Source organism: Lepus europaeus, chromosome 3 (genome assembly GCF_033115175.1).
Source record: "Lepus europaeus isolate LE1 chromosome 3, mLepTim1.pri, whole genome shotgun sequence".
Classification (NCBI taxonomy): Eukaryota; Metazoa; Chordata; class Mammalia; order Lagomorpha; family Leporidae; genus Lepus; species Lepus europaeus.
The window spans coordinates 47,951,669-47,968,653 of NC_084829.1; the positions used below are offsets into that span (position 1 = coordinate 47,951,669).

General features: G+C 41.2%; 1 protein-coding gene across 1 annotated transcript in view; it reads right to left on the minus strand.

Annotated features, from left to right (window-relative positions):
* PTCHD4 (patched domain containing 4) overlaps positions 1-15,367 on the minus strand; it is a 203,264-nt gene extending 187,897 nt beyond the window's left edge. Inside the window, exon 1 of the mRNA XM_062187517.1 lies at positions 14,942-15,367. Coding sequence (XP_062043501.1) covers positions 14,942-15,367 — 426 coding nt within the window. The remainder of the gene's footprint in view (positions 1-14,941) is intronic.
* Between the last annotated feature and the right edge of the window lie 1,618 nt (positions 15,368-16,985).

Consider the following 16,985-nt stretch of genomic DNA (forward strand, 5'->3'; position numbering starts at 1 on the left):
ATAATCCCCAAGGTAAAAATGGTTGAATAGAATGAAATGAAAGTAAGAACCAACCTACTAATAATACTGGTTTTAATGTGCTATTCCCTTGGAGGGGCTTGCACTATCTATGAAAGGGGGTCATTAAACTAGTTCAGACCCTGAGCTTCTCTCATGGGGAGCTCCAGCAGGTGAGTGTCTGTCTCCAGGGGCACTTACTGAGCCCTGCTATCCCTGTCCCGATGCTCTGTTATGCAGGCTCTGTCTTGGGGGACCAACTTCTGCCCTAAAGAGATCATGCCCTAGAGTGAACTCTAAAGGCAGACCTGGTTCCTGAGATGGGAGAAATGACAGTTTAGACTTTTCCTATGAAGAATGGGTACTATGTGAGAACTACATATGGAACATTAGGATGGCATCCAATGTTTTATACTGTTAGTGAAAAAGTATGGTAAATGTTGGATTAAATAGATCCAAGCCACCTGATTCATCATTCAATGAGAATCCCATATCTAAACAAATACATTTATATTTACTTCATTTACCAAGGGCTTTCTTCTATGCCAGACTCTGGTTTTAAACTATGCGATGAAGGCTGGAAATGTATGATATGTTTGATATGATAACTATTCTTAAAAGATGTACAATATTGATAGGAAATGAGACAAGTTTTTAATAGCACATATACTTACTAGTACTATTGTGCAAGTGTTAATAGCATTTTTAGTGAAATGTTTTATACACTTAAAGGATAACCTGTTTTGTCCTGAAGTTCAGATTTGGGATTGCTAATATTTCCATTCTATAAATTTATGAATTTCTCTAGTATGCACCCATCATTATTTTCATTAGTACAAATTTTCTCATATATTACATCTGTTTATAGTTAAAATGTCAACAAAAGGCATTTATGCAAAGTGTATTATTTATCCAGTATAGTCTCTTGGAACTGTTAAAATAATAAACATAAATGGATTTTCCTAAGGTCAAAATAGACAAATGAGGTCAAATCACGAGTAACTTAAATTTCACTCTCCAAACTGCATTCAAATAAGACCCTGGCCCCTGCAAACTTTCACCTGTGTATTTCTCAGGACCTTAGGCTATCTCTAACTAGTCTCCAACAAGATATTTCATGATCTTCCTCTCTAGCCCCCTGGCTGATTACCACTACTGAGAGTTAGAATTGCTCCTGACAGTCTGAGGTCCACGCTGAAGTCCCAGATGTGATTTTGTGAGTTATCTTAGTGTGAGAATTGCCAAATCAAATATAGAACACCCAATTAAATCTAGATTTTGGGAAGCAAAAATACAGTATTTATTACATAGTTTTACTAAAGCATACTCTTTTTTTTTTTTTTTGCTTGAAATTAAAATGTAGCGTGTTGTGCAGTATTTTTATTTGCTAAATCTGGCAACCTTACCAGGTGCATACACCACATTTGGCTCTCTGAAGTCTCTCTTGACCTAAGCCATATGGATACTATGTAGAATTGTACAAAATATCTCTTCCTTTTCTGGCGGCCCTTTGTTTTCTAAACTGGAAGTTGTGATGCTGTGCCTCATATATTTCAGAAAAAACTTGTGGAAACAGCTTCCAATGTAGTCCTCTCTTTTTTGGGCTTAGATATAGCCATATTATGTCAGATGGACTGGAATAGAATGTTGTCTTATTCCTTTCCTACTTTCCCCAAGGGCTTGCCCTGCAGACTTTTTTCTTGTTGGCTGTATCCTTACAGGCAAATTAATTAATGCAGAGAAGGCATTAGCTGCCCAATAAGTTCATGAGGCAATACTGTTATAGTTCAGCAGAGACTCACTATAATTCTACAAAACAGGTTAAACTATATATCTTCTAAGTGTATGAAAGTCCTTTCTGTTTCTGGAAGCTCTTAGAGAGGTTCTATGGAAAGCATGAAACAGTTGATCTGGGGACCTCAACTTTTAAGAGATATTTGATTTTGACGGTGTGAGAGAAAATCCAAGTAAGGGTCATAGTGTACATGCAGCTTAGGGTATGTTTGCTTTTATTTGTTGCAATGTGTGATGTAATGTCACCTGAAACCACAAGTGAAATGGAAGACTCAGCCAAGGGAAGTTCTTAATGACCATGATCAGGAACTGTTGTCTCTTTCTAGGAAATGGAAACTCTCATAAGAGTTGATTAGGGGAAAATATAATCAAGAGAAACATGTGACAATCTTGTTACATAGACTAGGTTGTATGAAATAAAGAGAGAGATAATATTTGCACATAAATAAGATAGATAAGAAGTAATGAAGTCCCCACCTATAGATGGGAAAATGCAAAGGAAAAGAAGTGTGAAAAAGAGACTTTGGTCCTCAATCTTAGTAATTTATTAGAATCATCAGAAGGGTTTTAAAAGTCACAATGGGCCAGCGCCGCGGCTCACTAGGTTAATCCTCTTCCTGCGGTGCCAGCACCCTGGGTTCTAGTCCCAGTTGGGGCTCCGGATTCTGTCTCGGTTGCTCCTCTGCCAGTCCAGCTCTCTGCTGTGGCCCAAGAAGGCAGTGGAGGATGGCCCAATGCTTGGGCCCTGCGCCCGCATAAAAGACCAGGAGGAAGCACCTGGCTCCTGGTTTCGGATCAGTGCAGCGCGCCAGCTGTAGCGGCCATTTGGGGGGTGAACCAACGGAAGGAAGACCTTTCTCCTTCTCTCTCTCTCACTAACTCTGCCTGTCAAAAAAAAAAAAAAGTCACAACGCCCAGGCCACCCCAAGTTAATTAAGGAAGAATATTTGGAGATGGAACCCCCTCATCTGAAATTTTAAAGTTCCATCTAGGACTCCCATATACAGTCAAGACAGAGCACTGTGGCGTAGCGGGTAAAGCCATCGCCAGCAGTACTGACATCCTTTATGGGTTCTGGTTCAAGTCCTGGCTGCTCCACTTCTGATCCAGCTCTCTGCTATGGTCTAGGAAAGGGAAAGTAGTGGAAGATGGCCCAAGTGCTTGGGCCACTGCACCTGCATGGGAGACCTGGAAGAAGCTCCTGGCTTCTGGCTTTGGATAGGCACAGCTCTGGCCATTGCAGCCATCTGGGGAGTGAACCAGCAGATGGAAGACACCTCTCTCTCTCTCTCTCTCTCTCTCTCTCTCTCTCTCTAACTCTGCTTCTCTGTAGTTCTTCCTTTCAAATAAAATAAATCTTAAAAAATATAAAAGAGCACTGTAGAACAGTAGTTCTCACACTTCAGTAGAAATCAGAGACTCCTCTAGGGCTTCTTGGGCCTCACCCTCAGAATATCAGCAGATCAAGATGGGGTTTGTGAATCTGCATTTCTAACAAGATTCCAGGTGATGTTGATGCTGCGGATATAAGGATTACACTTTCAGAACCACTGTTGCAGAATGCTCAGGATCTGATAATTAATTACGTATTACTGTGTATATGTTTTAAGTGGGTAGGGTGGGAGAAAGGAAGAACTAATGATAGATGACTGACGTTTTGAGCTTGACTACATAGCAAGACAGAGATACCACAAAAGTGTTATAGACACGAAAGAAAATAGCATGTTTGGCTTCAAGAACACTGAAGAAAGAGGCAATGAAAAAGAATGTTTTGAGGGAAAAAATACACCTATCAAAATAGAAATGAAAGTGAGCTGGTAAGGAGTAGAGTATAATTGTGGAAGTGGAGGTAGAATCATTACATCACAAAAGCAAAGAGGGAATAAGGTGGTCAAAACTAGTTTTATCAAGAACATCATAAAAATACAACTTCCAAGATACTTTGAGACACAATGCTCATGAAGGCCAAGGTCTAACATCTTCTTTTTCTGCTTTTTACCATCCTTTCCACAGACAGGTCACATTCAGAATGACAACCTTGGAGACAGCTCCAGTTCTTCAGAGCAAAAGATCCATTATATTGTATTTACTACCAAGGAAATAGCAATAACTATAATGAAACAGAAAGAATTTCAGCTTTGAGGGTTAAAACAAAAAAATTTTTTTTTTCATCTAAGCATGAGTTGACAAGAAAGTCAATTAGTCAGTTCCATAAAGGCAGACTATCAGTGCTCAGGGAGTTGACCATTAGCATTTGTTATGAGTTTCCAATGAAGAAGATCCTGTTATAAGTGCCTTATATCTTCCCTACTCAGAGAGTGGCTCATGGGCATCAATGGAATCTTACTAGAAATGCAGAATCTTTCCTACTCCAGACTTACCTAAGCAGAATCTGCGTTTTTAAAAAGTATTTTGGCTGGTGCCGTGGCTCACTTGGCTAATCCTCCGCCTGCGGCACCGGCAGCCCAGGTTCTAGTCCTGGTTGGGGTGCCGGATTCTGTCCCGGTTGCTTCTCTTCCAGTCCAGCTCTCTGCTGTGGCACAGGAGGGCAGTGGAGGATGGCCCAAGTGCTTGGGCCCTGCACCCGCATGGGAGACCAGGAGGAAGCACCTGGCTCCTGGCTTGAGATCGGCGCAGCGCGCTGGCGGCAGGCACCAGCCATAGCGGCTATTTGGGGGGTGAACCAATGGAAAAGGAAGACCTTTCTCTCTGTCTCTCTCTCTCACTGTCTAACTCTGCCTGTAAAAAAAAAAAAAAGTATCTCTGGGTGACAATTAGAGTGAGGAGCACTGCTTTAGTTATTATGAAGTCATTTAATACACTCAATACTATATGAAAACTGAGTTACAAAGAGGCTGAAAAATGTTCCCAAAGGCATGGGGTTAGTGGAATTAGAGGTAAGTTGTAAATTAGCCAATCTGGATCCAAAAACTCTGATCTAAGTTAGGCTACATACGCTGACTCTCAAGAAGTTCTTCAAATGGCCCTTACTGCTGTTACCACTCATTTGTCTCCATCCATATTAGTTTTCGTTCAAAGCTTTTAAGGTACCACACTCTTCCCATCACACTCTTGTCTCCAACACCTAACCCATGTCTTCACATTAACTCCCTCTCACTCCTCCAATCAGCTCACGATCACTTCCTCAGGAAGCTTATTTCTACCACCCCCACTTGAATGTAGTCTTATAGCATTTTTAAAATTTTTTTTTCTTTTCGCTAGACTCAATCTCCTTCAGGGCAACAGCCACATCTGTTTTGCTTTTTCCTGAATCTCTAGTGGCCAACATTGTACCTGAAAAGTAGCAAAACAGTAGTTACCTAAATGAACACATATATGAGTGACTTTTGAATATTATCTATTCACTATAAAGTATATCTTGCTCAGGGCCAGCACTGTGGCATAGTGAGTAGAGCCACCGCCTTCAGGGCCAGCATCCTACATAGGTGCCAGTTCAAGTCCTGGCTGCTCCACTTCCAATCTAGCTCTCTGCTATGGTCTGAGAAAGTGGTAGAAGATGGCCCAAGTCCTTGGGCCTGTGCACCTACATGGGAGACCCAGAAGAAGCTCCTGGCTCCTGGCTTCGGATAGGCCCAGCTCCAGCCATTGTGGCCATTTGGGGAGTGAACCAGCAGATGGAAGATGGAAGATATATCTTCCTTCCTTCCTTCCTTCCTTCCTTCCTTCCTTCCTTCCTTCCTTCCTTCCTTCCTTCCTTCCTCTCTCTCTCTCTCCCTCCCTCCCTTCCTTCCTTTCTCTTGCTTTCTCCCTCCCTCCCTCTCCCTCCTTCTCTCTCTCTGTAACTGACTTTCAAATAAATAAATCTAAAAATAAAAGTACATCTTGCTCACGTTCGTATAACCTGAATTGACAAGCACTGAACATTCTCCTTTTCCATGTAATTATGAGATCTGGTGAGGTGAGAAAACAGACATAGACATTTAACAGGACAAGTAAGCTTTGGAGTAGAGCCCTAAATATCCATTTAAATTGCCATTCTGCCTTGAATTCCTGGATCTTCTTAAGCTATGGGAGCCTTTTAAGCAGGTTACTCATTTTCCAGAACCCGGATCCTATACAGTCTTCCCTTGGTTTTTGTGGGGGATTTGTTCCAGGACACTCTCAGATACTAAATTCCTTGCATATAACCTATGCTTATCTTCCTATATCCTTTAAATCCTCTCTACTTATAGCAACTAATAAAATGTAAATCCCATGTAAACAGTTGCCATACTGTATTGTTTAGAGAATGATGAACAAAAAAAGTCTGTACATGTTGCATACAGATTGACTTTTTGAGTGTGGGGAGAGGGAGCTATTTCTCTTTTTTTAATATTTATTTTACTTGAAAATCAGAGTTACAGAGAGGTAGAGGCAGAGAGAGAGAGAGACAGAGATGTTCTTCCTTTTGCTTATTCATGTCTCTGTTGGCCGCAATGGCCAGAGATGCACTGATCCAAAGCCAGGAGCCAGGATGTTCTTCTGGGTTTCCCACATGGGTGCAGGGGCCCAAGGTCTTGGGGACTATCTTATACTGCTTCCCCAGGTCATAGCAGAGAGCCAGATAGGAAGTGGAGCAGCGAGGACTCGAACTGGAGCCCATATGGGCTGCCAGCACTGCAGGTGGTGGCTTTACCCACCATGCCATAGCACCAGCCCCGAGATATTTTCAATCCATGATTGGTTGAATCCACAGTTTTAGAACCCATGGGTAAGAACTGTCCCTGGGGGCCAACCCTGTGGTGTAGTGGGTAAGCCTCCGCCTGTGGGCACTGGCATCCCATTTGGGTACTGGTTCATATCCTGGCTGTTCCTCTTCCATCCAGCTCTCTGTTGTGGCCTGGAAAAGCAGTAGAAGATGGCTTAAGTCCTTGGGCCCCTGCACCTGCGTGGGAGACCTGGAAGAAGCACCTAGCTCGTGGCTTCAGATGGGCGCAGCTCTGGCCGTTGTAGCCATTTAGGGAATGAACCAGCAGATGGAAGACCTCTCTCTCTGTCTCTCCCTCTTTCTGTCTGTAACTCTACCTCTCAAATAAATAAAATCTTAACAAAACAAAACAGCTATCCTCTGCCTATCACTTTTGAGACAGCTGAAATAAGTTAGAAGATCCCAGGTGAGGCTGCTCCAAGTTGGGAGGGAGCTCTCGAGAGGAAACTCTGTTCCAGTACAAATTCTGTAACTAAACACAGTCCATTTATTTGTGAGTGCTGCTCATCAGACACCTTTCAGAAGCCCTGAATTCATCTGAGTGAGAAAGAATGAACCTTGATTTCAATGAACAACTCTACCATAATAATCTCGTCTGAAAAAGCATGGATTACAGTGCCACTTTAAAGGTATATCCTGCTGTAATTTTGTATTTCGTTTTCCCCAAATATTCTTGCTCCTATGTATGGTTCCTATACTTGTGTTCTCATGTACTATTAACATAATTGGACTAAGTAGAGCTAAATGCAGCTATAATAACTGCAGAAGGGCTTGAGAAGAAAACACTGATGATTCTTTTCTTAAAAAGATTGGTAGATTTAATTTCAACATTTTAAGAAAACAGCAAACAGTATTAATCAACTTTGAGCTTAACCAGCTGACAAGCCCAACTGTAGATGATAGAAAGGAGAATTTTTTTTTTCATTGTTGAATAGCTGCTTGATAATTCTCCAGATATTTCTTTGCTGTTTCTAGTACACATCTAACGATAATGGTGAGAATCTCAATACTTCCATTTTCTTATAGTGTTTTTGGTCTGTTATTGAGTTTTTGGTATGAAGCAATGCATGTTGCTTTAAATTCAAGTTACAGACTAGGAGCACTGTCAGCCTTAGATTTTGCGTCTGAGCTTTTCAAACTATAATTTGTGCATAAATCACCTGGATTTCTTGTTAAATCCAAGTTCTGCTCAGCAGGTTTGTGGCTAGCCCTGGAAAGTTTTAATTTCTATCAAGTTACTACCTAATGTTAATGCCACTGGTCCATGCATAGCACTTTGAGGAGCAAGGTCTTAGAAAATAAATGAAGTTGATATTGTGGCTTAGAAAGTAATTTGGAAAATCTTAAGTCAGAAGCATTACCTAGAAATTACTTTTGCCTGGACTACAATCAGATAAATGAGTCTCTTCCATGATTTCACCTGGGAAGGGAGCCTGGATGATTTGTTTGGTTAAATTAGGGAAGAAACATACTGCTCTTCAATCAACAGTCATCATTAGCAAATTTAGATGCTAGGAAATCTCAGATTTCTTCTTTAAAAATATTTATAGAGAGGGTATTTAGCCCAGTGGCATTCCTTGTTGGAGTAATTGCATTTGTTTCCTAGCTCTGGCTTCCTTTTTAAAATTTTCTAAAAGATCTATTTATTTGTTTATTTGAAAGGCAGAGATCTTCCATTCACTGGTACACTCCCCAAATGGCTGCAATGGCCAGGGCTAGGCCAGACTGAGGCCAGGAATCAGGAGCTTCTTCTGGGTCTCCCACCTGATTCAGGGGTCGAAGGACTTGGGCCATCTCCCACTACTTTTCCAAGACCTTTAGTAGGGAGCTTGATCGGAAGTGGAGCAGCTGAAACTTGAATTGGCATTCAAATGAGATGCCAGTGTTGCAGTGCCCTTACCCACTATGCCACAACTCTGGTCCTTGGCTCTGACTTTTGACTCCAGTTCCCTGGCAATGCATAACTTGGGAGTCACCAATTATGGCTCAAAATATTGAGTCCTTGTCTTCTGTGTGGGAGGCATGGATTGAGTTCCTAGCTCTCAGGTTGGCTCCATCCAGCTCTGGCTGCTGTTGGCATGTGGGGAGTGAACCAGCAGATGGGAGTTCTCCCTGTCCATCTACTCTGTCTACTTCTCAAATAAATACATAAATAATATTCAAGATAAAGATAAAATTTTTATAGGAAGCATTGTAGTTGTATATTGCAGATGTATTAGGTCTAGCATATGCTAATCAACTCTAGAATACAATTCAAAACCATGTGGTCGAATTACCACATAATAGCTAATGAATTAAAATGAAAAACAGTCTCCAAACACAGTGTATTTTGAAAAGCATAACATAAAGATTGTTTCAGTTGTAATAATCTTTAACAATGAAAAAGATTAAGAAAATAACTGTTAGAATGAATTGTTGGTTAAAGTCCCAGGGTAGGGGCTGGGGCGGAGCTTAGCCCCCTCGTGTACTTCTGTCCTTTGGCAGGTTGCCTTGACTTCTTCCACTGCTACTCCAAGCCCTTAGTGGTCCAGGACCACTGACAAAACTGTCATCAGTCAGCTGAGGGTAAGAAAATGGGAAGGAAAATGCAGAAAACCATTTCCAGTCTGTCTTTTTTTTTTTTTTCTTAATCCTTTGTCCTTGAATATCAAAAATGGAAAAGAATATAAAGAATATGAGTAAGCACCTATGAAAAATATTTAATTTGTTTAAAGTGAGTCTTTGCTACAGCCAAGAAGCAGGAATGAGGGCCTACTATAAAGCAAGACTAGCACACGTTTGGTGCTGAGAATAGTCAATGATTTAACCCTGATGTGGTGACCAGGAAATACATATGTACAATCATTGAGTTCAGACATTGTAATTAATAGATTTCAGTAGTATTGTTCAAATCTAATCAAGCACATATACTTGACTCCCAAGGAAATCTGAGGGTATTTCAAAAAATTCGTAGAAAAAATGCAATTAAAATGTTATTTTTTACAAAAATGCAAAAACTACATTTTTTCTAATATACATTTTCCATGAGCTTTTTGAAGACCTCTTGTGTATCCTAGAACAAAGTCATCAAATTCACTGTTAATAACTGCATCCTATTATGTTGCCTAACAGTCATAGAACTGCGTTGTTTGACATGAATCCTTGCAATCCCCTAACTAGGTTATGTTCACTATAGATTTAGAAGCTGACACCCAAATCATTTATGAGACCTGTTTAATGTAATTCAACTAGTCTTTAAAGACCTGGGGTAAGAACTCAGGTCTCCAGAATATTTCTCAATTTTGAGTGCATGTACTGTTGCTATCTTAACAATTTTTTTTTTCAGTTACAAAGTAAGCCAGAAATATCCAAGCTTGGTTGTATCAGGAATGCTTGGCTGAAAACCTTGGGCCACATTATGAGCATTCCACGTTTAGTTGAACCTGGAGCCTTAATTTAGTTCTGAGTTGGTGGGAAATAACATTAAAGGTGAAATCAGTAGCCAATGAGTAATTTGCTAAACTTTCTGTGGCAGGTTTCATATCAGGCAGATAGTAGGAGTCTGCCCAAACTGGAAGCTGCACTCCATGTCACTTTCTTATGAGGACATTCTGAGAAAAGCTGATGGTGTGAAAGCTAATTAGTGTTCTTTTAAAATTTGAGACTTCTAAGGAATTATGGCCCTACTTGTTAGCAGAAAGGGCTGTAGTGACAGAGAACAGTTCCACATGTGCTAGAACATGATAAAGCACTATGTTTAAGGATATGCACCTTGATATGAGAAACCTATATTTAAAATCCCAGCCCCAACATATACTAGTTTCAAAATATCATGGAAGTCATTTAACCTACTGGCCTTCAATTATTTTACATAGAATATGGGAATAAAAATATTCCCCCTGACTTATAAACTTGTAAAAATTAAATGACATACTATGTATAAAATACCTAGCACCACTTAGGACACAAACCAACCATTCAAAAGATAGTGATGTTTCCCCCTATTAAGAGACAGAGTCATATAGGTAAGCCTAAGTCAAAATATTGGAGAGTTCCTGACATGCATGTCTTAAATTTTAGAATGACATAGGGGAAAGAAGTCTCTAGAACACCTTTTCTTGGAAATCCTTAAAAATAATGCTGATTCTCATTTTTCATGTTGGCTTATATTGTCCTTTCATTTAGATTATAACTAATAATGAATTGTAACACCTTCTAAACCTGGAGGCAGTGCCTAAAATATATCCAAAATAATGTCTTCTGTTAAGAAGCAAGAAAGTTTACCTTTGCTCCTGTTCTTAAATGTGGTGCATTGATGTGTATACTGGCTTCACTTAAACATCTGTTCATAGGTGTGGTTATTAATTGAATATAATGGGAAGGCTACAGGGAAATCAAATTAACTTCATTTCTTTATCACCACTTTGCCAGGATGTTGAGATATGGACTCATAGTCAAAACCATGTCCAAAGATCACATGTGTCTGCTTCCTAGTTATCGTGTTTTTTGTTGTAGTCAAAAGAAAGAACTGGGGGCACGTGAGGATTATTACTATTGTGGAGTAGCCAGGTGGAAAAATGAGGTTATCATGGGTTACCTATGAAACACAGAAATATTACCTGCAACAGTGTGAGCTTCTTGACTAATAATGAAAGTGTTTCCTGGAGTGCAGAATAGTCCTTGCTGAAGGATTTTTGAATGTCTCATTTTAATCAAGGCTCTGGTTTCAGCATTATGTTAAGCATTTTACTTAAAAATCCAACCTGGCCACTCTGGATTACTTTTCATGATATGTATGATAAGCATGTTTTATTAAGTAAATAAATCACTGCTAAATTAGTGGGTTCAAGGGCATTTTATGGAAATCTGGAGAATATGGGTCATACCTTTAAAACAAAAGCATACCACAGAGTGTTGAAAATGTATGATAGTCTTGTGATATGCAGTGTAAATGCACAACTTAATAAAATAATGAATTTCATTGTGAATACTATCTACTACCTTGTCTACCACTCAGACTAAATTAGGGTGGGAGGAGTGATTTGCACAAAAGAAATATATGACATGACCTTTGTGCCTAATCAGGGATATAACTTATATATCACAATGAAAGGAATAATTATAGAGTTTGTATTATATAAGTGTAGGGACCTCAAATTGTGGTATCTTTTCTACATAGCTTTTGAAATTCTGTGTATATTTCATTTCTTCTGTAGTAGCCTAAGCTGACTACTACTTTTTTCATACCAACTTTATCTAAGTCTCTCTTTGGATTTGCATACATGGCAACTTTCTGTGGGCCTAATAGTCTGGAGCAGCTTGTTAAGACATTCATGTTTATCAGAAGTTCTAAACCTTTCTGTGCTCAGGGCTACTTTGGTGTTTTAATGATATTTCGAAGATAACCTTTTGATTTTCACAATTCAGGTTTCTCATAATTTTCTTTATCATTCAGTGCTTACACATCTTCAGACTATCCTCCAGCTCCTAATGGCTGTTTCTTTCATGTCAAGTGATCGCTACTTCCCACTCATATTATCCAGACACTGCTATTTATTCTGCAATTTTCCTCAACTTCTGATGCCTGCCAACCAGTAGCAATTTCGGGTAACTAACATTTTTCATATTATATAGAGTTGGGAAGTGTGGTGACCCATGTATAATAGAGGAAAGCAAAATAAATTAGAGGGCTAAAACATTCGCATAAAAATTCCCCTCAAACTTTGTACACGAGTTCTCAAACCTTAGCATGCAGTAGCATTACAGAGGCATAGTTCAAGAACTTCTGTCAAATGTGAGTTGAAATAATTTCTATACACTACATAAATCAAAACAAAAGGCAACTCATGTTGCTCTGTGTCAAGGTGTTGATCCTCAGAGTCCTTGGAGATCCTCTAGGAGAATTCTAGGCATAGATGGTACTCATGAAATACTTTTCATTTCATGAGTGTCTGTGAAATTATGTCTGGACCTTTGAGAGAATTCATTGCTCTCAGAAGATCACAAAAGGCTCATTTACCTAGACACATTTTAAGGACCACTCCACAGATTCCATGCAGAGAAAGTCAAACCAACATATCTGAGGAAACACCGATATTAGAATAGATATTAGAATATAACAGAATGAGACCTTTCACACATGTTCAACACTTCTGTTCATTTTATGATTGATGGAATAATTCTACTGTTACTGTAATAACATTTGTAATCAATTATTCCATTTTTGGTGATTATTCACTGACTCCCACTAAGATGTTTATTGATCAAATAACCAGTCATAAAGTTTGGATGCAGTAGCTATTACAAGCCTGGCATTGTGTTGGCTAATTGGTGTATCCCAAGATGGCAGTTCCTATTTGCAGGTAACCCTGGGTAAGGATGCTGACATCCACCACTTTTAAGCTCCATAAGACTTAGAATTTTGCTTTTCTTGCACAAATTTGGTTTCATGTGCCTAGAAGAGTAATTACAGGAGTAGATCCAATGATTATTAAGGGAGTGGACTGAATACCTCATGGATTTGCACTGTAAATGTCAAAATGATATTGCCAGATAAACAAAACGTACACAGTGGCTGATTTGACAAAGTTCTTACACCTGGAAAGTACTGATGAATAAATGCAGTAAGATACTCAACTAATAATGCATGTTAATGAACTGAAAATTGACTAAATAAGGAAAAACAAATTGAAGTTTAAATATGTAATAGTTTCAATTTTTTTTTAAAGTCCAGATGATTGGCACAGGAATAACTCAGTTAAAGGTTTATGGGCTAGGAAGATTACCTCTCCACCACATCCTTTCTTTAGCAAGCAATAATGTTGATGGCAAAGGATTCAGGAAATGAAAAGCATGCTGCCCAACCACACATATCCATCATGCTCCCATCAATAAGTGTGAAGCAAGCAAGCCCTTGCCTAGATTTAAAGATGATGAATCATCTATCTAGTTTCAATAACATCAAGGGGATGCTCAGCTGTGTAAAGCTGAAACTCTTGCCATCCCCTGGATCCATCTAAACAAGTGCACCTTAGGAAAAGGAGGCAGGTTGGGGTTCCTAAGGAATCTAGTTTCTGAACACATTAACTCCTTCTTTATCCAGGAAAGGGTTATTTTTAATCTCAAAATTTCTCAAAATTATTTTATTTGTGTATAGATGCTATTTGAACAAATAATAAAGGATTTTCTTTTATATTGGGCTGTCCATGCATTGAAAATTGGATTTTTCTTTTAACATTATTTTCATGAAAGTATATCCTTACACATTTTAGAAGAAGGAGCATTTCTTCTTCTTGGGAAACACCTGTCTTGGGAATTCTTGGTTGTGCAGCCTCTGAGCATGCACAGGGTCAAGCATACAAATGGTGCAGTGACTCTCTTGGAAGTCACATTTGTCCCTGAAACTTCAGTCACCTGGAGACTGCATGCCTCATTGCCTGCAGCAGCTCAATCCTGACAGTGTAGAATGAGTTCAGAAACAACATTTGAGCAACAAAATTTGAACTGAGGGTCTAAAGAGACACAATATATTTAAGGTTGAAATACTCATTCTTTGCAATTTTTGCTGACCATGCAAATTTTTCTTTTCTATTGTTAAGTCATTATAATAATCATGCTTTGGTTTGGACATTTTATGGAAAAGAAAGGTAATAGGACCCAGTGAACTAGCACATAATGTAGGTGCAGATCCCTACTTTGATATGTAAAAAAAAAATTCTGCTTCTTTGGCTATGCAAACTCACATACACATAATTCCTGGAATCCCCACTACAGTCATATCCCACTGCTTTCAGACATACATTCACAGGGCACCAGAATACAAACTCCCTACATGTCAAAATCAAGCCAAGCTGAAGATGTAAATAGGCGGATATGGCACCAGGTGAGATGTGTAATCAGTAATAAGAAATACATTGAGCCCCGTATGAAAAGAAATCCCCCAAATTGATCAGGATTCCCCCTCCCCCTTCCATTCACTGATTTATTAACCCTGAACAAAGATGTAATTGCAGGGTCTCAGAAACTTTTTTTTCCTTTTTTTTTTTTTTGGTTCATTTTTGGCAATTTTTTTTTTTTTTTTTGGTTTGGCATCGAATTTCTTTATATCTATTCGTGCCATTCATTGCCTGTTTTCTTCGCTCGGTTGCCCATCTTTGCCCCCCACCAGAAATGAAAGAAGCGTCAGCTTCCGAGTCTTAAGGATGAGACCTCTGCATTTTCTTTGCTTGTTTAGGGCAAGAAATGAAGTGCTGCCTCTTTAATTGGCAGAAGCATGCAGGAGGAGCATACCTTTAATTTAGTGTTGGGATACCTCACTTGCACCCTGGCTGTTGTCTTATTGGAGACGGCAGCCTGCCTGAGATCCTCTAGCACTGAAATAATATCATCCAGCACGCATTTCTTATCCTGATTTCTCAACACACACAGATGGGAAAAAGTATAATTATAGCCCTTGTGGTTCACCTTCATTTCCAGCACGGCTCGGTGGGTCTGCAGGATCCCCTCAGCCTGGAGCAAAATATTGTCCCCGGGTGGGGAGAGGAGGATCACCCTGCCATACCTCCCAGGGGTGTGTAAGTCCGAATAGAGCTGGCTTTTGGACTGGTCCAGGGGGAAAAGGCTGCTGGCCAGGCTGCGCTCGATCTTGGCCAGGCTGTGGCTGGGAGCGACCAGGCGCTCCAGGTCGCCCTCGGGCTGGAAGCGGTTGAGCGCGCTGAGGCCGAAGGTGATGGTCAGGACTGCGGGCACGGTGAGGAAAAAGACCGGGTGCCGGCTCACGCACAAGCCCAGCCTGTGGCAGAACGACTGGAGCCCTCTGCGAAGCACCTGCCGCAGCATCCTCCACCAGATCCAGCTCGCAGGCGCTCCCGGCCGTCTTAAAAAGCACATGTGACATGTGTAAGCGCCGGGCTACCCCTCTCTCCCCCATCCCCGTCCCTCGGGGGCCAGCCCCCCTCCCCACCGCCGCTGCTTCCCCACCCCCTCCACGCTCTCCCCCCTCCGACCGCTCCGCCTGGTCTTTCCCCGGCCCCACCTCCATGCGCTCCTACTACTCTTTCAAACACTGCAGCAAGTTGCAGCAAGGCGGGCAAATATCGACAGCGCGCGCGGGGGCGGGCAGCGGGCGCTGCGGGGGCGCCGCGGGGCCCACCCCCTCCCCGGCCTCCCCGCGCCCTCGCCGCCTCCCGCGCTGCCTCTCACCGCATGAGCAGCGTTCCCTCGGTCTAGCCCTTCATCTCGGTGCTGCAGTCCCCCGGCCTCCCGCGCTGGAGGTGTTTCCGTGCGGAGCGTCCCACAGAGGTGGATTTCCTCTCGTTCCTGGTGGGGTTCGGTGCCTAACTGGAACCATGTGCCTCGGTGTTGTAAGAAGCAGACATGTGTCCCATGGGGGGAGGGAGGGAGGCGGGAGAAGTGAAGGGCGGGAGCAGGATTTTTTTTTTTTTTTTTGGGCGGGGGGATAGCTAAGCTTTTCTTTCTTTTTCTTTCTTTCTTTTCCTTTCTTTTTTTCTTTTTTTAAATACTGGCAGTTATTTTTAGAGTTTTATTTTCCCTCTTCCCTCCTGGCTAGAATGAATGGGAGAGGAAATGGGTGAAGATGCCAATAGCGCTCGGGCTGGGGAGGCAGCCCTCTTGCCCCGCTCGGTTCTCTGAGCCCTTGACTTAGGCTTTTTGTCAGAAGAAAATGAACAGAGAGGATGATGCTGCATTTTTAACATACCACAAAGCATGCAAAGGATTTCTTTGCAATGCCTTCTGCCCTATCACCCCTGCAGGCTAGTCCCCTGGAGCTGAGGGCTACCAGAGATCCCACCCATTCGTGGTCCCCTGGGACTGCCTGCATCCTTCTCTGCTGTGGTGACTGGAGAGGAAGCATTTGCACATAGAAGTGTGACTTTGGATGTGTGTGTGTGTGTGTGTAAAGTGAAGATCTACGGGCAACATATGGACTTTCATTAAATCATTACATTCGCTTTCTGTACTTCTGAGGTTTAAGGATAGAGAATTCTTAAAGCTGGTTTCAGGCTCCTGGACTCCCCCCCCCCCCCCCCCCCCCCGCGCATTTTCCTCTTCCATCCCTCACTTCGGAGCACTTTCTCAAGCCATTTAACTTTGGATATCTTATTTCCTCCTGCAAGAATTTCAGAAACAAACACTCCTTGACATACATTAGGTAGCAGGTTTTTGTTTTTTTTTTTTTCCCCTGAAGAGAGCAGGTCAGGGTGGGGAAACACACACATGATGCGACTTGAAATGGAAAACAGGGGTGTCCTTCACCTTATGAGAGAGAACACTTCTACCAGGTACAGTTCCTCCTTTAGCACCCAGAGGTGTGAGAGTAAGGAACCCTCACCCTCAGATCAGATCAGCTTCAAATTTTGTTATTACTGTATACTTGTATGTCTGTGTATCTTCCTTTTTTAAAATTTTTGTTTTGCCTATTTTAGATTTTCATCAGTGGGTACTCTAGAAAGAATATAAAGACATATTGAGGACAAATTTTAAAGTT